Source organism: Larimichthys crocea, chromosome XXII (genome assembly GCF_000972845.2).
Source record: "Larimichthys crocea isolate SSNF chromosome XXII, L_crocea_2.0, whole genome shotgun sequence".
NCBI classification, from domain to species: Eukaryota; Metazoa; Chordata; class Actinopteri; family Sciaenidae; genus Larimichthys; species Larimichthys crocea.
Genome location: NC_040032.1, coordinates 22,768,716 through 22,790,659, shown reverse-complemented (window position 1 = coordinate 22,790,659; position 21,944 = coordinate 22,768,716). Strand labels below are relative to the sequence as shown.

The 21,944-nt window shown below is 41.5% G+C and overlaps 2 protein-coding genes and 1 long non-coding RNA gene across 3 annotated transcripts in view; 1 reads left to right on the top strand and 2 right to left on the bottom strand.

Moving 5' to 3' along the window:
- Positions 1-7,882: 7,882 nt before the first annotated feature.
- Positions 7,883-12,757, bottom strand: LOC113744379 (G-protein coupled receptor 4-like; the record flags this gene model as incomplete). The annotated part of the gene is made up of 3 exons (XM_027273766.1): positions 7,883-9,037; positions 9,144-9,328; positions 12,710-12,757. Coding segments are annotated over 3 exons (771 nt in total), but the record flags the coding sequence as incomplete, so codon positions are not given.
- Positions 12,758-14,089: 1,332 nt separating this feature from the next.
- Positions 14,090-16,700, top strand: LOC113744343 (uncharacterized). The gene is made up of 3 exons (XR_003461459.1): positions 14,090-14,262; positions 14,393-14,587; positions 16,653-16,700. It is a non-coding gene; the product is annotated as an uncharacterized LOC113744343 (long non-coding RNA).
- A 3,476-nt stretch (positions 16,701-20,176) lies between these two features.
- Positions 20,177-21,944, bottom strand: part of LOC113744378 (G-protein coupled receptor 4-like) — a 5,005-nt gene continuing 3,237 nt past the window's right edge. Inside the window, exons 2-3 of the mRNA XM_027273765.1 lie at positions 21,009-21,315; positions 20,177-20,902 (exon numbers count right to left, since the gene is read on the bottom strand). Of these exons, the coding sequence (XP_027129566.1) occupies positions 20,365-20,902; positions 21,009-21,315 (845 nt within the window). The 3' untranslated portion in view covers positions 20,177-20,364. The remainder of the gene's footprint in view (positions 20,903-21,008; positions 21,316-21,944) is intronic.

Genomic DNA, 21,944 nt, shown 5'->3' with positions numbered 1-21,944 from the left:
TCTGATGTCACATGGACACATCTCGGACTGTATCTTCATCTTACAATAAAGTTTTTCTCTTAATTGGTCTCGGCCGAGAGATGGCATCTACAGCTACAAGATCTGAATCATTTCATCCAGTTTCATTAGTCATTTTGTTACTTTTGGGCAGAAAATGCACCGTCAGACATGAGGAGGATAAAAAAGGCAAAAAAAGGGGAAACCCTGCAGGTCTTTTGCTTTCAGCCTCAGTGGTTTCAGTTTCTGTTGGTTAGCAGGAAGCTTCAATAGCGCGGACAGATTTGAATTATATCTGTTGAAGGTTCGGCTGACAGGTCATGAAATCAGTTTCTGTGGGACACACTGTGCGTCCTGTTGGAACATTTAATCACAACCTTCTGTGTTTATTTAAATGAAAACCATCAAACGCATGTACTTAACTATGCTGTACATCATCACCGTGTGTGCTGATGCAGATCCAACTAATTTAGACAGTTGGTCGCTCCCCTTTGGTGCCTTTCATCCCCTCAGTTTATTTTAAGGGTCTTAAAGTGTTAAAGATTCATGGGGATATGTTCATATAAATCAGAATCATTTGACATAAGCACCTTTTTATGTATAGCTCCGTTTGTAGGGCTTCGCTTTGGGAGTCTAGCACCAACTCTGCCAGCTCTCAACATTTGCATGTCTGTAAGCTGCCGTGCGGTATTATTGGTGTCCGTATGTTTTGATGGTATATGTGTGAAAAAGTAATTTCCACGTTGACTCATCAATGAAGTACTGAACTTCTCCTCCTTCCTCTTTTTTTTTGCTGGTTCAGTTGGTTGCAATTTACAAGCTCAACAGTGCTTGTGTACAGATTAAACAAACACAATAATGTTAATTACCGAGCTGATTGGCGTTTCTTTTTCTAAGCTCTCTCTTACGCTTTAACTACGCCCACTTTGAGGTTAATATTCATGCAGGTTCTTCTCTTGATGTCAGGTGCCTGAAGGTAAACTGAGCGTAACACATTGCACATGCGGATTTGGCTTCACGTTTGTTGTGATGCAGTGGTGATGGAAACCGTGTGCAGGCAACAGCTGGAGGATTGAAGGTCAAAGAGGAAAATTAGATAAGAACAAACATAAAGAAAGCTTAAATGTTGACCCATACATCACTTGCACAAAGCCTTTGAATCTGCCGCAGTCAGCTCTGTGGTTTTGCTTTGTGTAGGTGGAATAATGCACTGAATCAGCGCTGATGTGATACTAACACACGAGCAGCTGTTCAGCTGTCAGTGTTTGAAGTGTCGAGGTGTGACTGAGTCTCTGAAACTCACTCAGCATTCAGCCCGTCGCGGCGTCCTGCTCCCCGCGGGCATCCGACTGAGAGCTTCCCACTTTGTCAAATCCACAGACACTGTCTGCATGCCGTGGCCCGGTCCCAGTCTCATGGGTAATCTTCCATCCATTGACTCGGTGCAAACAGAAGTGTCACGACCTGACTCTTGATTTGTCAGCCTCAGCAGCCAGCATCCCAAGCTTTGTTCCCCTCTATTGTTCCTGTGTTACACACCGCTTCTGCTATCTAAGTATACGATGGCTATATCAAGAACCACATGTCAAGTCTGAAGCATTCTAGGAAGAAATAACTCAGCTTATGTCGCTGCCTATGAATAAATAAATGGTAAAGAGAAAACACACCACTTCTGTTTTCACCTCTTTATAACCCGAGAGCTCTGACAGGAGTATATTTATCATATTTAAAGAAGCATTATGTAACTTCTCTCTCATAAACTAACAGAGTTTAACTCCTGTTGACCCACACTGACCTGTGATCAGGTGAACGGTGTCTCTGTCATTCGTACGTCTGTTCTCACACTATGTAACTTTGGGCTCCGGGTCGGGAGAAGTACGTAACGCTTTACGGCACTAAGTCACACAGCAGCAACTATTTCACTGATTCTGGTGAAACTGGATCATATTTTATGGAGGAAATGTTTCCTGGTTTTCCCTCTGATGTCCTCCGGCTGCTCCGCCTCAACTCTCTGTGATTTACAGAGTTTATGATGGACAGTGAAGTAAACTGCTGACAGCTGTAGCTGCTGTTAGCTCATGTTAGCTCAGTTTGGTAGCCGGGCTGCCTGCATTGCAGAGATGTATAGTAACGAAGTGGAACTACTTAAGTACTGTACTTAAGTACTAAAATGCAGTATCTGTACTTTTTTGGAGTATTATTTTTTTCCCCAACTTCCACTTTCACTGCACTACATATTTTTGATGAATTTGATACTTTTACTCCGATACATTTTTCATGTGCTGAATCGTTACTCGTTACTATTGTAGCGTCCAGCCGGACACGTGATGAATGACGAGGCGTTATCGAACAAACTGCATTTATTGCTGAACGGTTTGGTTACAGGACCCGGTGACTGTCGGCCGTAACCACGCCAAAAAACCAACAACAACAACATAACAGTCCGGGTCTCACATCAACCTCGCTCGTGCGCCGTACGTCATACACCTGACTCACCCAGGTGCTCTCTCACCTGCTGCCCCGCCCACTCGCTCTCGCATTCATTCAGACGCATTCACAGACCATGGGAAATCACAGAACTCTACCATGAACATTGTAACACTGTAACATTAGAAGTTGTGCCTTAATAAATATTTGAAATAATATAAACAACAGTACTTGTACTTGTACTTTTACTTTCAGTACTTGAGTAGTGATTTTTTACATACTTCTACTTGCAATACTTAAGTACAAAACATTTTGAATACTTTAGTACTTTTACTTAAGTATGGTGTTTAAAGAACACTTCAACTTCTACTCAAGTCAGTTTTTTGATATAGCACTTGTACTTCTACTCCACTCCTTTACTCCAGTACTTTATACATCTCTGCTGCATTGTGAGCTGAGAGCACCGGAAGAGTGTTAGTGTTTTTACCAGAAGCGTTTTTGCACCACCAGAAAAAAGGAGGTTTTAACGGCCTGGGGTCATGGGCCAGTGCAGACAGGAAGAGGAGCCAGTGTCATGCCAGAACCGGAGCTGGGTGAGCAGACAGCTTCTATGGACAACCAAAGGGGAAGTTGACAGAGGAAGATGAGGAGAGAGCAAGAAGAGATCTGGGATTTACTTTAAGTCGTTGACGAGAGATCTGTGAAATAAAAGGCTGAAAAACAGACGCTGAGCTGGTGCCGTGCCAGAACCGGAGCTGGATGAGCATTGTAGAGAAAGTACATGACCCCACAACAGAGATCTTGAACTGTTGTTACACTTGATCCTCCGAGTACGACTGTGTGAAGTGAATGTGTGTGAAGCGGTGCTGAAAAGAAGCACATGTCCCCATTTAGACAACCTCAGAGGCTGGGACAGGACAGCCACAAAGCATATGGCGCCACAGAGGCCACGCTTTTATTTTGGCAATCTCTGTCAGCGTCTCGCAAAATATTTAAAACCCACACTCACAATTAGCGAGAGGATCGAATCAGCGCTTCCCATTTTCCCGAGCAAGTCCGTGCCAGCTGCAGGAGCAGAGATTGTGTCGCTTTGCTGCTCTGACTGCAAATGAATCGGAGCAGCTTGACGTGAAGTAGCCAAGTATTTTTACACCGGATGCTGTAATTAGTGAAAGTTTGAAGCAGGTACGAGCAGAAAAATGAGCGTAGTTATCTCCAATCTGCGACAACGGCAATTACTCTGACAACACTAAATTGGAGTTTTTAAAAACCCAGAGGAAATATGGCTGAAGAGTCACGGCTGGTGTGTTTGATAGCTTCTACAAAAAGTTTCAGTGAGAGCCAATTAGCTGTTTTTAACATGCAGAGAGTTTCACAACAAGACGGTCTCAAGGCTGCTGTTTGAGATAGCGTTCTGCTGTTCAGATCCGGCTCTCTGAACTGATACTTTAGATTTGATCAATCGCTTTGGCAGCTGAGGTCGAGAATCAAAAAGCGGGCGTCGTTCCTCGCATGTTTTTAATCCTCGCTTCCCTCTGAGAGAGCAAGGATCAAACACAATATGAATCCCTGACGGATTCAAGCTTAGATCCTCACACTGTTCACACACACAGAAACGGATGACTCATGTGTGGGTACATGCACACACACTTTGGACAGCTCTTTGTTTTGATGTTTTTGTACTGGTGTGAACTGATGGTGTGTGTGTGTGAGTTTCTCCCTCAAAGATTACAGGATATCTTGTATCATACCATCTGAAACAACAGCTAAGCACACTTTTTTCCACCCCTGCTTTAGTGTCCTCGTCTCCCCTCTCTCTCACGCTGAGCTCTTCAAATGGATGTATGAAGCGAGCTCGGCAGCGAAGGGAGACTAATATAAATGCAGGAGTCCCCATGAATGTGTTACACGGCTGATTTGCTCTGATCCCCCTTTTTAATTGCCTTTTAATTAACATGGCAAACTTCACTAAACAGTAAAATTAACTTTAAGCAGATGCCTATCAGTCGTTCTGTCTATCTAGTTTGTGTGTGTGTGTGTAGACTTGAGATATACCTGCACATTTAGATGCAGTTGTGTTGGATGGAAAAAACAATGAAATGATTGTTTTAACTCACAACATCTGGAAACATATTGCACTTTATAAAGTGAGCCAGAAGACTAATCTCCATCTGCTGTGCCTCGTTTGATTGTTTAGGTATCACAGCGAGCGTGAAAATGCTAAATTGATTTATTTAAAAAAAAAATTAAAGCTCAGCGAAGCTCTCTGTTCGTCTGTTGTTGGTCGATTCACCACTTTGTTGAGGTCTGAGTTGAAAATCACCCTGAAAATACACAGCATGCGGAGCGGCTCAGGAACGGCAGCATACTCCGCCAACTCAAACATAATCCGTTTGTTCTCATGACGCCGGACACCGAGCGTCGCGAGAACAAACGGATTATGTTTGCGACACGACCACAACCGCACGAGATCTCACGGATTCACGGATAATCGCGCAGTATTGCCGGCTGTAGTCTCTTTGACTCCTGCAATGACATTCCACGCTGCATCTTTTTGTGAGGTGTCATAAATGATTACGCCTGAAAACCCCTCACCTGTTGACTTCAGGTCGGCCCCGCCCATTATGACGTGTTCTTGAAATGAAACTCGATCCGCGGTGAACAGAGTATTTTATTTTGAAAATCAACCAGGGTTTTTTTTTGTATTTTGTAGCTGCTTTCCTTCCCCGCACAATCTGCTCTGTGCTGAATCTATGCGCCGTGCTCCGGCGTCCGTATGTGTTGCGGAGGGCTGCCGGACGCCGCAGTCGTTCCGGCGCCGTGACGCAGTGGGGACGGAGACTGTGTGAGCTGACACATAGTCATTTAGTGACTTCTTTGCCGTAAGCCGCTGAGACGGGGAACTATCAAACACATATCTGGCCAGTGGAGCTGGATCATTCAAAAGCAAAAGTAGCAGTAGTAAACTAACAAAAAGACAGAAAACTAAAACAAGAAATTGAAGTTGTGCAAAAATGAACATGCATGCTGTAAATGTGAAAACCCCAAATTACCCCCCTTCCTTTCTGCTTTACGTGAGAGAGACTGTCCCCCAAATTCCACTGGGCACGGACACGACACAAGCTTATCTCAGCAGGTCTAGTCAATGCTGCCGTGGTCTGGTTCAGAATACGCGGCTGCTCTACTTTCGATGGACGCCGCGAGCAGCCTGCGTCGATCTGCACAGAGCAGCTTGAGCTGACAGGAAGTCAGACACAGAAACGGCGTAGAGAATCCTGTCGAATTTCAAAATAAAACACCCCGTGCAAACTTCCAGTCACGGAAACAGCTAAAGTGGGCAAAACTTTTCTGAAACGCTCCTGGTGAGGTTTGAAGTCACTTGGAGAATCAACAGCAATCAAAACAGCATCATGACCACGACGTGACTGAAGGCCAACTCACACCGGACGCGGAACGGAAGCGGAACGGAAGCGGAACGGTACCACCGTGATCACCGTAGCAAATAGAATCCAGTCTAGTCAATGAGAGCACTCACACCGGGCACGGATCAGAAGCGTCCCAGAAGCGGCTCTCCGCGCCATGGCGCGAGCTTTCCGCAGGATTTCTATTTCTTCCGCGAGCCGCGGCTAAACCTCATAAATTTCAACAGAGCACTGCGCACCAGACAGGAAACCGGGCCTTGAATCAACGTAATAAACTTCCGCCCCCTTTCAAAATAAAACACAATACTCAGTTCATGTAGCTTTTTACAACTTCACATCAACGTGACGTCATGACCGGTGGCACCAGGTGATCAAAGATCGATCAAAGGGTCTCAACGAGAGACTAATTGTTGAAGTGGAACAACACACAATCATTTATGACACAACAGATGCTTTTTATAATCTCCTCCACGTCGGAGAAGCAAAGTCAGCTGTTTGTTGTTGTTGTTTTTTTTATACACTGTTTATTGCGGGGTCTCGGGTATGTCCAGGATTCTCGTTCCGCTTCCGTTCCGCTTCCGTTCCGCGTTCGGTGTGAGTCCCATGTGAGACGTTGGCTTGAGAGAGATTTAGATAATTTCTCGCCCTCGGTGGTCGCTATTGTGGAAGGGGAGGGAGCACTAACACTGTGGAAAAAACTGGAGCCGAGTATTTGAATACAATGTCGCCGTTGGTATAATGATCAGACGTCTGAATACTTTTGTCCATATAGTGTATGTTTATATTTTGGCACTCAAATGTTAACATCAGTGTTTCCTATGGTTGCAAAGACGAAGTGCACAACAGCTGTACTCCAATTGAGACACTGCACGAGGAAGTACATAGAAGTGTACTAACATTAAGTATCCATGTGTAGATATACATTAATCAGCCCAAACTTGTGATATTACAAAGATCTGATGTTTGCATTATTCCTGTCCACCTCAGCTGAAGTTGAGCTGCTCATCTCTCCACCATAAATACTTCTTAACCTTCCCTCTATTATGAATTCTTGGCACTGTAAGTGTCGGATCCTGCCGGCGTCATCGTGTTGATGTGCTGCTTCTCTTTGGAGAGGAGGAAAGAGAGTGGCTTTACTGCCAAAAGTAAGGCAGGCTGGGTCTTGAGTGTTGCCCAGTTTTATATATTCTTCAGTTATAGCTCGGCTTCTCATCTGTATTTTAATCTAGCTAGTATGTTAATGTATTTCCATTTATGCAAATTTCTCTCCGATTGTTCCCAGTACTGGTAACGAACTAAAACAGGTAAGACAGGTACGAGGCTCTATTTGAAAATAGATGTGTAATTGTTGGTGATAAATTGATCTCTGGGCCTCTTTCTCCTTGACTGATTTCCATCTGTTTCCATCTCTCCCCCTTTTTTGTAAAGACATCACCAAGTTAAAGCAGCAGCATCCCATTGCTTCCATGAATCAGTTTAGGAGCTGTTCCTCCGGTGGGGATATTAGTAAGTGAAACGGCTGATTAGTTTGGAGTAATGTGTATTTGTGAGACTCTGGGGAAACAGACTGTTTCCTCTCTGTAGAAGCCAACGTTGAGGAAAATGCAGAGCTGTTTGTGGTATCTGTAAGCTATTAGTGAGGCAAAGACAAATCTACCAACTTTGAATCAAAGAAGAGAAAAAGCAAAAAGATTGACTTCAGTTGTAGCCGGTTAAAAGATCATCAAGCTTTAATAAAAACATTAAAGTTTAATTGCACAACCCAGCGTCCTCTGACAGATCGTGAGAGATTGTTGCTGATGAACCAAATGTTTCTGTGCAGGAAGCTGCACGTCGATAAGCATCAAAACTCTCAAGAAGTTACTCAATACTGAATTAGGTTCTTTATATTCTATTTAATGTTTGATTCAGTCATTTTGTACACTGTAACTTCTGAAGTTTTCTAGTTTACAAAGTCTGACTTTTAGTTTCATGTTCATGTTGTTAGGTTGAACGTTTTAGAGGACCCAAAGTGCAAACAACAGCCAAAGACCAAGATCAGTAGAAAGTGTTTATTGAAAACACACAAGAACTGTTCAAATACATGCTCTGAGTCACATCCTAAAAACTAACATGCCAACCACTAAAACAGCAAAAATATGAAATAAAGATGAACAAATAATATGCAGCAAAAACAAAAGCAGTTTTGGATAGATGTACGTTAGATATAACTGAGAAAAACTGAACAAGAAATGAAATTTAAAGAGAGACCAAAGAAGAAAAAAGTCCTAAAGACTTGTTAAGATGCTCTCCCTGTTAAAGAAACAGACAACAGTCAGAATAAAGATTTTGGTGGCTATAATGAGCTCAGTTCATCAAAACATAAAGATAATAATGATAGACATCAACTTACAGCTGACAAAATAATAAGAAACATATTTTATTTACATGTGTTGAAGCCTTCACAGTGAACCAGAACAAGTTGACCAAAACATTTCCCAGCAACCAGTTCTCCCACAGCAGAGTCAAAGCAATGCTTCCTTTTATCTACAGTTAGGTGTCTGATTGGAAATCGTATCAGTAGATGACAGTATCTGTCTTGTCTCTATTCTTTCTATTTGCCTACATTTCTCCTTCTGTTTTCTCTCCTTTCTCTCTCTCCCTCTTTCTCTGCCTACACAGAGCTGACTGTGTGAATGTTGTCATCATTACCTGATGATCTGCTGATATCATTGCTGTCCATTCTGCAACAACACACAGAGGCCAAAAGCTTGTCTATGATCCCTTTCCTCATGAACACATACAGGAATAAGTCTGCAAGAGGACTCAACGTCAGAAAGATGTCAGACAGTACAGGAAAGGTAAAGTTATTTTTTGCTTCCTCTGACAGTAACCAGATGATGTGGGGCATGAACAGCAGTGTGTAAATAAGCAGCACCAGAACCAAAACTCCCACAATTCTTCGTTTTTCATCAGAGGGGACAGTGCTGGCAGACAGAGCTTTGAGGGTCCCACCCAGGAAGAATATGAGCAGTGGGAAGGGAAGGAGATAGAAGATAACATAGACAGTTATAGTGACCCAAAAGACAGAGGAGAAATGTGAAATGAGGACAAAGACAAGAGGAAAGACCCAGACCACGACACAGACCACCACAGAGGTCTTGATGGTTCGTCTGAAGCGGTACCACAGTGGCCAGGCGATGACCAAATACCTGTAATAGATGGACAATAGATAGTCTTTGAGGAGCTTCAGAATTATAAAGTAATATAATGATCAGACACAGAAGCTACACACATACTGGATAGACAGATAGTTACCTTTCCAGGGAGACACACACCATGAAGCCAACACTGGTCAGCAGACTGAAACTGTAAATGATTTTTACAATTTTAGAATTCAAAACCTCAGCTGGTACTTTCCAAGCGATCAAGCAGCAGAGCTGAATGATGTCAGAGATGAGAAGGTTGATGACGTAGATCGGAGCAACTTGACCATTTCTCACCTGCGAGGCGTAAACATAATGCAAATCATATTTAGAAGAGTGGTGGTGAAAAGAAACATTAAATATGGACTTACATGTGACTACAACCAGATTATTAGAAACAAAAATGAAACAATTAGTCTGTTATTAATGAACACAATGTTTGATTTCTGTAATATGAACAAATAGTGGACGGGGAGTTTTGCTCTGTGTTCATTAAACTTGACCATCAATGAAGTGTAAAATCACTACAGGCTGCAGCTAAACTTTTCTGTGTTCTGTTCAGACATTTAAGTGTGTTTGTCTGAATTAACGTCAGTATGAACTTTATTATCAACACCATCTCCAGCTCCACCTGCTCTGAGCTGCTGCTCTCTCATTATTACATCACTTCATCTCCTTTTTGTTTCCTGTCAACATGTTTGTTTCCTGATGTGTTAATAACTATAGCCATGTGGCGTAACATTTAGCAGGTTAGCGCTGATGCGCTAGCAATCAACATTAGCATGTTAACATTAGCATGTTAGCGCTAATGCGCTAGATGTTATCATTAGCAGTGTTAACGCTTGACGCGCTAGGATTAACATTAGCAGGTCATCATTAACATGTTAACATTAGCATGTTAGCAATTAACATGTATTTATGTTCCTAGTGGCTAATGTTAATTAGCATTCATTTCAGCATTGGTCGCTAAATAGCATGTGTTTACAGCTAGCAGTAACACGCTAGCTGCTCTGCTGTCTCTGTCTGCCATTTTACACAGACAAGTTCAAATTAAGTGAACAAAAGAACTAGGTAAAATGGCTGCCGCTAGGCTTCTGCCTGCTGCTGGCACCTCCCCTCCCTCTCCTCCTTCAAGCAGCGGCTGGGTTGCACGCAACCAGGACCAACTGTAATCAGGAGAGCAGTTACTGCACCTGTTAGAATGTCAGTTACAAATCCTGACACAGACTGAGAGAAAATGCGGAGACCCTCTCCTCGAAGAGGAAGGATTTTTTGGCCAAACCGTATTTCCAATCATTGAACCGACATAACTGGGAGCATTGTGAGCCCTTCCTGAACGTCTACATAGTCGTTTTGTGTCGATAAATGAAGAAATGTGCCCTTTAGGAGCATTTCAGAGAGCGGGTACTTCTGCTTTCCTGACAGAAAATTTCCCGCCTTTTTAACATGGGGTATATGAGGCAGAGGATGGGAGTTCTGTCGCATATTTGCGTGTCACGCCAAAACTATAAAGCTGACAGCTTCAACATGTTATCACTGCGGGACCGCCTCGAATTTTCTCACGTTTCTAGAATATAAATGATTTCTGTAGCTCACATTTACGGCCACAGTCGCAGTTACAAATTTATTTTTCGAGACTTTTTTTCTCCTCTCCACTGTAGCGATGACATCACGCATTCTAGCTCTGGAAAGTTCTCGCCATACACACGCATTCATTTTTTTGGTGCGTTTTTGGCAATTTTTGGCAAAACCGTTTGGCCGAAACATTTGCGACAAAAAACTCTGGGAGGAGTAGGAGCCAAAAAAGGGTGGAATAAATTAATAAGCGTGGGTGGATAACATATAGTGTGTGCCTTGCACGCATGTAAAGGTCATTACAAACACTTCACCCCAGCACCCGCGACTAGACCACAACCAGATCAAGATTTTTACAGACCGACTGTACGCACAAAGAAATAATATTAATAAAATAAATAAAGACATTTCAGTCATAATGTACATACCTGAGAAAAAGAGCATAGATGGCCACGAGGGTCAAAGGTAGGCCGACACCATGACTGCGCATTCAACCACGATGATGATAAACTTCACATGTTCATGATCATCCATAGTGTTGGTGTGTTGCTGTAATCAGAGCGTTGTTCCTGTGAGGTGTTGTTCTGTGTAAATCTTCCATCCTTCACAGTGAAACCTGTTGTTTGAGAGATCAGGTTAAAGGTTTTTTTAATATCTACAAACATTGTTTAAGTGATATCACGACACTGCAAGTGGAAGTTTTATCTTCTCTACATAGAAGAAAAAATAATGTCACAAACTTTACCTTTGAAAGCTGCAACACCTGAATGAGTTCACTACACCAGCGTCTGATGTGTCGTCCTCTGCATCCAAACAGTCTGCAGTAATATGCTAAGTGATGACATGCAGGAAGTTTCTGATATATCTACAGCTCCTCTGATAAGAGGAAGTGAAAAAAAGAAGTCAGCTTACACTTATCGGTGCCTACTTTGCCACGTCGGAAGTCTGAGAAATTTACCAATGCAAAAAAAATGTGTTTATATTTCTTTTTATATATTCTTGTGTTTCTTCCATTTCTTGAATTTCCAAAAAGATGAGACTTTACTCACTGAGGTTTTTAATCAAATGTTTCCTGCCACGTCCAACAAGCCAGAGTGTCACTCTTACTGTACATTGCGCAATACATCTGAGGCCTGATCTGTCTCGGAGGCCACAGTTTGTACAACGCAGGGCAAACAGTGGCAGAGGTTTCTGTGTGTCGCAGAATTAAAGAAGCAACTAGACAGTAAAAAAGATAAAATTCAATTGTGTAGCTATCTATTACAATGAGGTCTGAACTGATACTTTAAAAAGAAATCTATTCAACCACAGTTCAACAGCCTTTCCATGATTCTGGTTTTTTAATCATCACCGTTAAAAAATGTTTAACTTGAATCAAAGAGAGAAAAAGCAAAAAGATTGTACTTCAGTTGTAGCCGGGTTAAAAAGACTCATCAAGCTTTAATAAAAACATTGAAGTTTAATTGCACAAACCAGCGTCCTCTGACAGATCGTGAGAGATTTGCTGATGAACCAATGTTTCTGTGCAGGAGCTGCACGTCGTAAGCATCAAAACTCTCAAGAAGTTACTCATACTGAATTAGGTTCTTTATATGTAGTGCCCCTGCTCCAAAATGATAATGTTTGTTTGGTAAACATGTGTTGTTGAACAGATATGCAGTAAGTGTAGTGATTTAGGAATATTGTTTGTAAAGGAGGTGGGGGAAAAAGGTGCATAAATGAAGACACAAAGGTGGACTAACCCCTCCCCCTTACCAAAGGGTAAGGTGTGTGGGACGGGGTCGGCAGTTATTCAAGTCCATAGGGACTTGTGCTTGGGAACCGGTGTTCAAGTCCCCACATTGGACCCAAAAATCTGGAAGGTGGACTGGTAGCTGGAATATGGAGGGTGGGGTACTGAGCTCTCCCCACCTGCAGAGGTCAATGTGGAGCAATTTGAAATATGAATTGATTCCTCTAAATGTAAAGGTCATACAAACACTTCACCCCACACCTGGACACTAGGACCACAACCCAGATCAAGATTCTTTCAGACAGACTGTACGACACAAGAAATAAACTAATAAGAAAAAAATAAAGACATTTCAGTCATAATGTACATACCTGAGAATAAAGAGCATAGATGGCCACGAGGGTCAAGGAAGGCCGACACCAACGTTATGTATGTCAGCACACGTTGGACGAACTCAGCATTTTCTTTATGTCTAGTCGTAGGATGTCGCGTAATCAAAGCTTTCCTCCTGTGAGGTGTTGTTCATGGTAAATCTTCCATCCTTCACCGTGAAACCTGTTGTTTGAGAGAATCAGGTTAAAGGTTTTTTAATATCTAAAAACAGTGTTAAGTATATCACGAGACAACTGCAAGGGGAAGTTTTTACTCTCCTACATAGAAGAAAAAATAATGTCACAAACTTTACCTTTGAAAGCTGCAAACCTGAATGGTTCACTACACCAGCGTCTGAGTGTCGTCCTCTGCATCCAAACAGTCTGCAGTAAAATATCTAAGTGTGCCTGCAGGAAGTTTCTGATAATCTTCAGCTCCTCTGATAGAGGAAGTGACAAAACAGGTAATCAGATTACACTTATCGGTGGCTATAAACTAAAAGTCAGACTTGTCAACTAGAAAACTTCAGTTACAGTGTACAAAATGACTGAATCAAACATTAAATAGAATATAAAGACTAATTCATGAGTAACTTCTTGAGAGTTTTGATGCTTATCGACGTGCCGCTCTCTCAGACAAAGAAACATTTGGTTCATCCGCAACAATCTTCTCATGATCTGTCAGGAGGTGGGTTGTGCAATTAAACTTTAAGTTTTTATTTAAGCTTGATGATCTTTTACCGGCTACAACTGAAGTCAATCTTTTTGCTTTTTCTCTTTCTTTGATCAAAGTTATAAACATTGTTTTAGGTGATGATTAAAAACAGAATCATTGAAATTGAAGTCTTGTTGAAGTGTGAATAGGATTCTTTTTTAAAGTATCAGGTATCCTCATCCGTAATAGATATCTACACATATTTGAACTTATCTTTTACTGTCTGTTGCTTTTAAATTCTGCGCACACAGAAAAACTCTGCCACTGTGGATTGACGCCTCCGAGTGTACAAACGTGTACTCAGAGATCAGACTCGGCCGCAGATTGTGTGGCGCAATTGACAGAGAAGAGGACAACGCGTGGCTGTTGGGGGATTTTGGGCAGGACATTTATTGGGGAAAAAACTCTGAGTAAGTGAGTAAAATCTTTATCTTTTTGGAAAATTCTTCAAGAACGGAAAGAAAAGAAGAGTAAGAGTGACACTCTGTGCTTGTTGGACGTGGCAGGAAACATTTGATTAAAAACCTCAGTGAGTAAAAGTCTTCATCTTTTTGGAAATTTCAAGAAATGGAAGAAACACAAGAAATATAAAAACAGAAATATAAACATCATTTTTTTGCATTGGTAAATTTCTCAGACTTCCGACGTGGCAAAGTAGGCACCGATAAGTGTAAGCTGACTTCTTCTTTCTCACTTCCTCTTATCAGAGGAGCTGTAGATTATCAGAAACTTCCTGCATGTCATCACTTAGCATATTTACTGCAGACTGTTTGGATGCAGAGGACGACACATCAGACGCTGGTGTAGTGAACTCATTCAGGTGTTGCAGCTTTCAAAGGTAAAGTTTGTGACATTATTTTTTCTTCTATGTAGAGAAGATAAAAACTTCCACTTGCAGTTGTCGTGATATCACTTAAACAATGTTTGTAGATATTAAAAAACCTTTAACCTGATCTCTCAAACAACAGGTTTCACTGTGAAGGATGGAAGATTTACACATGAACAACACCTCACAGGACAACAGCTCTGATTACAGCAACAACACCAACAACTATGATGATGATCATGAACATGTGAAGTTTATCATCATCGTGGTTGAATGCGCAGTCATTGGTGTCGGCCTTCCTTTGACCCTCGTGGCCATCTATGCTCTTTTTTCTCAGGTATGTACATTATGACTGAAATGTCTTTATTTATTTTATTAATATTTATTTCTTTGTGTCGTACAGTCTGTCTGTAAAGAATCTTGATCTGGGTTGTGGTCTAGTCGTCGGGTGCTGGGGTGAAGTGTTGTAATGACCTTTACATGCGTGCAAGGCACACACTATATGTTATCCACCACGCTTATTATTATTATTCCACCCTTTTTTTGGCTCGCTACTCCTCCCAGAGTTTTTGTCGCAAATGTTTCGGCAAACGGTTTTGCCAAAAATTGCCAAAAACGACACCAAAAAAATGAATGCGTGTGTATTGCGAGAACTTTCCAGAGCTAGAATGCGTGATGTCATCGCTACAGTGGAGAGGGAGAAAAAAAGTCATCGAAAAATAAATTTGTAAACTGCGACTGTGGCCGCAAATGTGAAGCTACAGAAATCATTTATATCTAGAAACGTAGGAAAATTCGAGGCGGTCGCAGTGATAACACTGTTGAAGCTGTCAGCTTTATAGTTTTGGCGTGACACGCAAATATGCGACAGCAACTCCCATCCTCTGCCTCATATACTCCCATGTTAAAAAGGCGGGAAATTTTCTGTAGGAAAGCAGAAGTACCGCTTCTCTGAATTGCTCCTAAAGGCACATTTCTTCATTTATCGACACAAAACGACTATGTAGACGTTCAGGAAGGGCTCACAATGCTCCCAGTTATGTCGGTTCAATGATTGGAAATACGGTTTGGCCAAAAATCCTTCCTCTTCGAGAGGAGGTCTCAGCATTTTCTCTCAGTCTGTGTCAGGATTTGTAACTGACATTCTAACAGGTGCAGTAACTGCTCTCCTGATTACAGTTGGTCCTGGTTGCTTGGCAACCTCAGCCTGCTTGAAGGAGGAGAGGGGGGAGGTGCCAGCAGGCAGAAGCCTAGCGGCAGCCATTTTACTAGTTCTTGTCACTTAATTTGAACTTGTCTGTGTAAAATGGCAGACAGAGACAGCAGAGCAGCTAGCGTGTTACTGCTAGCTGTAAACACATGCTATTTAGCGACCAATGCTGAAATGAATGCTAATTAACATTAGCCACTAGGAACTAAATACATGTTAATTGCTAACATGCTAATGTTAACATGTTAATGATGACCTGCTAATGTTAATTCCTAGCGCGTCAGCGTTAACATGCTAATGATAACATGCTAGCGCATTAGCGCTAACATGCTAATGTTAACATGCTAATGTTAACATGCTAATGTTGATTGCTAGCGCATCAGCGCTAACATGCTAATGTTAACATGCTAATGCTAACATTCTAGCGCATCAGCGCTAACGTGCTAATGTTAACATGCTAATGTTAACCTGCTAATGTTAATTGCTAGCGCGTCAGCGTTAACATGCTAATGATAACATGCTAATGTTGATTGCTAGGGCATCAGCGCTAACATGCTAATGTTAACATGCTAAAGTTAATTGCTAGCGCGTCAGGGCATCAGCGTAGGTTGGTGCAATAGGTGCAGTTCAGTGATGGGATTCCTATGAGATCACCAAGATCACAAACTAAAAAGTCGTGATCGTGTTTAAAAAATAGTTACTTTGGTCATAAATCAACTCAACCTGAGAAAAAACTGGTAGACTGTTACTGGAAATATCACTAACGTAGTTATTAACACATCAGGAAACAAACATGTTGACAGGAAACAAAAAGGAGATGAAGTGATGTAATAATGAGAGAGCAGCAGCTCAGAGCAGGTGGAGCTGGAGATGGTGTTGATAATAAAGTTCATACTGACGTTAATTCAGACAAACACACTTAAATGTCTGAACAGAACACAGAAAAGTTTAGCTGCAGTCTGTAGTGATTTTACACTTCATTGATGGTCAAGTTTAATGAACACAGAGCAAAACTCCCCGTCCACTATTTGTTCATATTACAGAAATCAAACATTGTGTTCATTAATAACAGACTAATTGTTTCATTTTTGTTTCTAATAATCTGGTTGTAGTCACATGTAAGTCCATATTTAATGTTTCTTTTCACCACCACTCTTCTAAATATGATTTGCATTATGTTTACGCCTCGCAGGTGAGAAATGGTCAAGTTGCTCCGATCTACGTCATCAACCTTCTCATCCTTCTATCACCGACATCATTCAGCCGGCTGCTTGACTGGTAGAAGTGACACGTCTGTGGGTTTGAAATAATGTAATTGTAATCATCATTTACGATTTCACTGCTGACGATGTGGTGTTATGGTGTGTGTCCCGCCCCTGGGAAAGGTAACTACTGTGCTCTCGTAAGGTGTGGTAGCTTCTGTGTCTGAAAATCATTAGTATACTTTTATTAAAAATTCTGTGGTTGAAGCTCTCAAAGACTATGTGGTCCCATCTTGTAATGTACAGGTAATTTGGTGTCCGTCGCCTGCCGGCCCACTGTGGTACCGCTTCAGACGAAACATAAGACCTCTGTGTGGTCCCCTGTAGCCTGGTCTGGGTCCTTTGGGGGCGCCTCTGGTCCGTTTCCTTCACCATAATTTTTATATTTCGGGGTTGATGATGAGGTTACATTCATCAATTTCGCTGTCTACCTCCTCCTTACCTTCCCACTGCCATATTCTTCCTGGGTGGGACCTCAAAGCTCTGTCTGCCAGCACTGTCCCTCTGATGAAAAACGAAGAATTGTGGGAGTTTTGGTTCTGGTGCTGCTTATTTACACACTGCTGTTCATGCCCAATGTCATTGTGTTACTGTCAGAGGAAGCAAGAAATAACTTTACCTTTGGTTTACTGTCTGGCATCTTTCTCCGGTCGAGTCTTCTTGCAGACTTATTCCTGTATGTGTTCATGAGGAAAGGGATCATAGACAAGCTTTTGGCCTCTGTGTGTTGTTGCAGAATGGACAGCAATGATATCAGCAGATCATCAGGAAATGATGACAGTCAAGCATAGAAAAAACTGTCTTCAGGACGAGGGATTCTACAATCCAATCTCAAACATAAGGGGACTTGTTATGGAATCCTTCATATGTAACATTGAAAGAAGAGTTTGAGGAAAAAAACTGACTGTTTCCCTGAATCTGCCAAAGAGGTGAGTACAGCTGTCCTCACGATAAGAAAGCAGTCACCTTCAGGCGACTCGCGTTTCGCCAGGATTTTGTTAGTGATTTGTGCTTTTTTTTTACAGCGTACTGTACAGTAGTGAAGGTAATTGTTCGGCGTACCTTGAGCTAAGGGAGTACTGTACAAAAGCGTTCGGCTAGTCAGATTTACAGACATGTGTCAATCACTAGCTGTGACTCTGCATTTACTAAACATATTGGATACTTGTTTTTGTTAAATCTGCGAAAGTTTGAACTTTGAGAGTGTTCAATAAGAGAGAAATGTGAGAAAAGTTAATGCCTGTCTGAGAAAAGTGTATAAAGTGTCTGGTTGGGGTTTTACCGGCCTTAAAAATGTATAATAATTGTAAAAAATAAAGCTGATGTACTTCTTCGCGGATTTCGTTCTATTGCGGGTTAGTGTTTAGAACGTATCCCCCGCGATGAAACGAGGGACCCTGGTACTAAGAAACAGTTTTGTCTTGAGGATTGGATTCAATGAGCTCACACGCGCACAACACAGGGTACAATACCTGAGTTTACAAAACCTCGGGTAATATTATTTTATTTCATTTGACTTAAAGGTGATTTTCTGTTTACTTATGCTTGATGAATGTGGTGTTGGTAGGGCGTATGGGGGTGTTAAGGTATGCATGGCAGGTTTTACCGTCACATAAACAATATGCTACAAAATCAGCTAACCAGGGCCTCTCGCACTCTAGGTCGGGACTTTGACTCGTCTATTCTAACACATGAATAGTCTTTGATCTAACCATTCCATTGTAGCTCTGGCTTTAATGTTTAGGTCATTGTCTTCTGGATGAATCTCCTTCCCATCTCAATCTTTTGGCAGCCTCCAACAGTTTTTCTTCCAGGATGCCCTGTATGTAGCTCCATCATCTTCCCACAATCTGGACCAGCTTCCCATGTCCCTGCTGAAGAAATCGTTCCCACAGCAGGACGTGCTTGCCCCCACCATGTTTCACAGTGGGATGGTGTGTTCAGGGTATGAGCATTTTAGTTTTCTGCCACACAGATTCGCTTTGGGCCAAAAAGTTTCAATTTTGGTCTCATCTGGATCCTTCTTCCACATGTTTTGCGGTGTCCCCTCCATGGTTGTGGCAAACCAAAACGGACTTCTTATTCCTTTCTTTCAAACGATGGCTTTCTTCTCTTGCCACTCTTCCATAAAGGGCCAGATTTGTGGAGTTGTTCTTGTGGACAGATTCCCCCACCTCAGTTGTGGATTTCTGCAGCTCCTCCAGAGTGACCCATGGGCCCTTGGCTGCTTCTCTGACCAGAGCTCTCCGCTCGTCACTCTGTCAGTTTGTAAGGTGGACGGCCATGTCTTGGTAGGTTTGCAGTTGTGCCATATTTTTCCATTTTGATGAATGGATTGAACAGTGGTCTTGAGATGTTCAAAGCTTGGGATAATTTTTTATATAACCTAACCCTGCTTTACCTTCTTCCACAGTGTTATCCCTGACTGTCCGGTGAGTTCCTCGTTCTCCTGATGGCTGGGTTCACTAGAGTTGCTCTAACAAACCACGAGGCCTCCAAAGAACAGGTGGTTTTATACGATGAGTAAATTACACACAGGTGAAGTCAATTTATTTACTATACTAACTCTCCCCCTTGCTCCCATCTCGCACGATCTCTGACAGGTAAGAAACAGGAAATAAAAACCATGGAGGTCATGAATCTTTGGATTAAATAATAATTGTTTTTTTAACGTATTGAAAAATCTTAGCTCATCTTGATGAAATGAATCACATTAACTGTAAATGACCAATATCCATACTTGAACAATATTTGACTGGACTGTTAAAAAAAATCTTTTTGGCCATGAAACTTTCAGTAACTCATGATGCAAATCATCAACCGGACAGAAGTTATCCAGCTCATTATAATAACCAACAATTGAAGAAAACATGTGAGTCACATTATTACATATCTAATAAATGATCAGCGTCATTTTGTAACTGAACTTCTGAAGTTTTCTACTTACAAAGTGTAAAATTTTAGTTTCATGTTTATATTTGTTAGGTTGAACGTTTTAGAGGACCCAAGTGCAAATAACAGCCAAAGCCAAGTCAGTAGAAAGTGTTTATTGAAAACACACAAGAACGTGTCAAATACATGCTCGCGAGTCACATCCTAAAATCTAACATGCCAACCACTAAACACACAAAAATGAAATAAAGATGAACAATAATATGCAGCAAAACAAAAAGCAGCTTTGGATAGATGTACGTTAGATAAACTGAGAAAAACTGAACAAGAAATGAAATTAAAAGAGACCAAAGAAAAAAAGTCCTAAAGACTTGTTAGATGCTTCCCCTGTTAAAGAAACAGACAACAGTCCAGAATAAAGATTTTGGTGGCTATAATGAGCTCAGTTCATCAAAACATAAAGATAATAATGATAGACAATCAACTTACAGCTGACAAAATAATAAGAAACATATTTTATTTACATGGTTGTGAAGCCTTCACAGTGAACCAGAACAGTTGACCAAAACATTTCCCAGCAACCAGTTCTCCCACAGCAGAGTCAAAGCAATGCTTCCTTTTATCTACAGTTAGGTGTCTGATTGGAAATCGTATCAGTAGATGACAGTATCTGTCTTGTCTCTATTCTTTCTATTTGCCTACATTTCTCCTTCTGTTTTCTCTCCTTTCTCTCTCTCCCTCTTTCTCTGCCTACACAGAGCTGACTGTGTGAATGTTGTCATCATTACCTGATGATCTGCTGATATCATTGCTGTCCATTCTGCAACAACACACAGAGGCCAAAAGCTTGTCTATGATCCCTTTCCTCATGAACACATACAGGAATAAGTCTGCAAGAGGACTCAACGTCAGAAAGATGTCAGACAGTACAGGAAAGGTAAAGTTATTTTTTGCTTCCTCTGACAGTAACCAGATGATGTGGGGCATGAACAGCAGTGTGTAAATAAGCAGCACCAGAACCAAAACTCCCACAATTCTTCGTTTTTCATCAGAGGGGACAGTGCTGGCAGACAGAGCTTTGAGGGTCCCACCCAGGAAGAATATGAGCAGTGGGAAGGGAAGGAGATAGAAGATAACATAGACAGTTATAGTGACCCAAAAGACAGAGGAGAAATGTGAAATGAGGACAAAGACAAGAGGAAAGACCCAGACCACGACACAGACCACCACAGAGGTCTTGATGGTTCGTCTGAAGCGGTACCACAGTGGCCAGGCGATGACCAAATACCTGTAATAGATGGACAATAGATAGTCTTTGAGGAGCTTCAGAATTATAAAGTAATATAATGATCAGACACAGAAGCTACACACATACTGGATAGACAGATAGTTACCTTTCCAGGGAGACACACACCATGAAGCCAACACTGGTCAGCAGACTGAAACTGTAAATGATTTTTACAATTTTAGAATTCAAAACCTCAGCTGGTACTTTCCAAGCGATCAAGCAGCAGAGCTGAATGATGTCAGAGATGAGAAGGTTGATGACGTAGATCGGAGCAACTTGACCATTTCTCACCTGCGAGGCGTAAACATAATGCAAATCATATTTAGAAGAGTGGTGGTGAAAAGAAACATTAAATATGGACTTACATGTGACTACAACCAGATTATTAGAAACAAAAATGAAACAATTAGTCTGTTATTAATGAACACAATGTTTGATTTCTGTAATATGAACAAATAGTGGACGGGGAGTTTTGCTCTGTGTTCATTAAACTTGACCATCAATGAAGTGTAAAATCACTACAGACTGCAGCTAAACTTTTCTGTGTTCTGTTCAGACATTTAAGTGTGTTTGTCTGAATTAACGTCAGTATGAACTTTATTATCAACACCATCTCCAGCTCCACCTGCTCTGAGCTGCTGCTCTCTCATTATTACATCACTTCATCTCCTTTTTGTTTCCTGTCAACATGTTTGTTTCCTGATGTGTTAATAACTACGTTAGTGATATTTCCAGTAACAGTCTACCAGTTTTTTCTCAGGTTGAGTTGATTTATGACCAAAGTAACTATTTTTTAAACACGATCACGACTTTTTAGTTTGTGATCTTGGTGATCTCATAGGAATCCCATCACTGAACTGCACCTATTGCACCAACCTACGCTGATGCCCTGACGCGCTAGCAATTAACTTTAGCATGTTAACATTAGCATGTTAGCGCTGATGCCCTAGCAATCAACATTAGCATGTTATCATTAGCATGTTAACGCTGACGCGCTAGCAATTAACATTAGCAGGTTAACATTAGCATGTTAACATTAGCA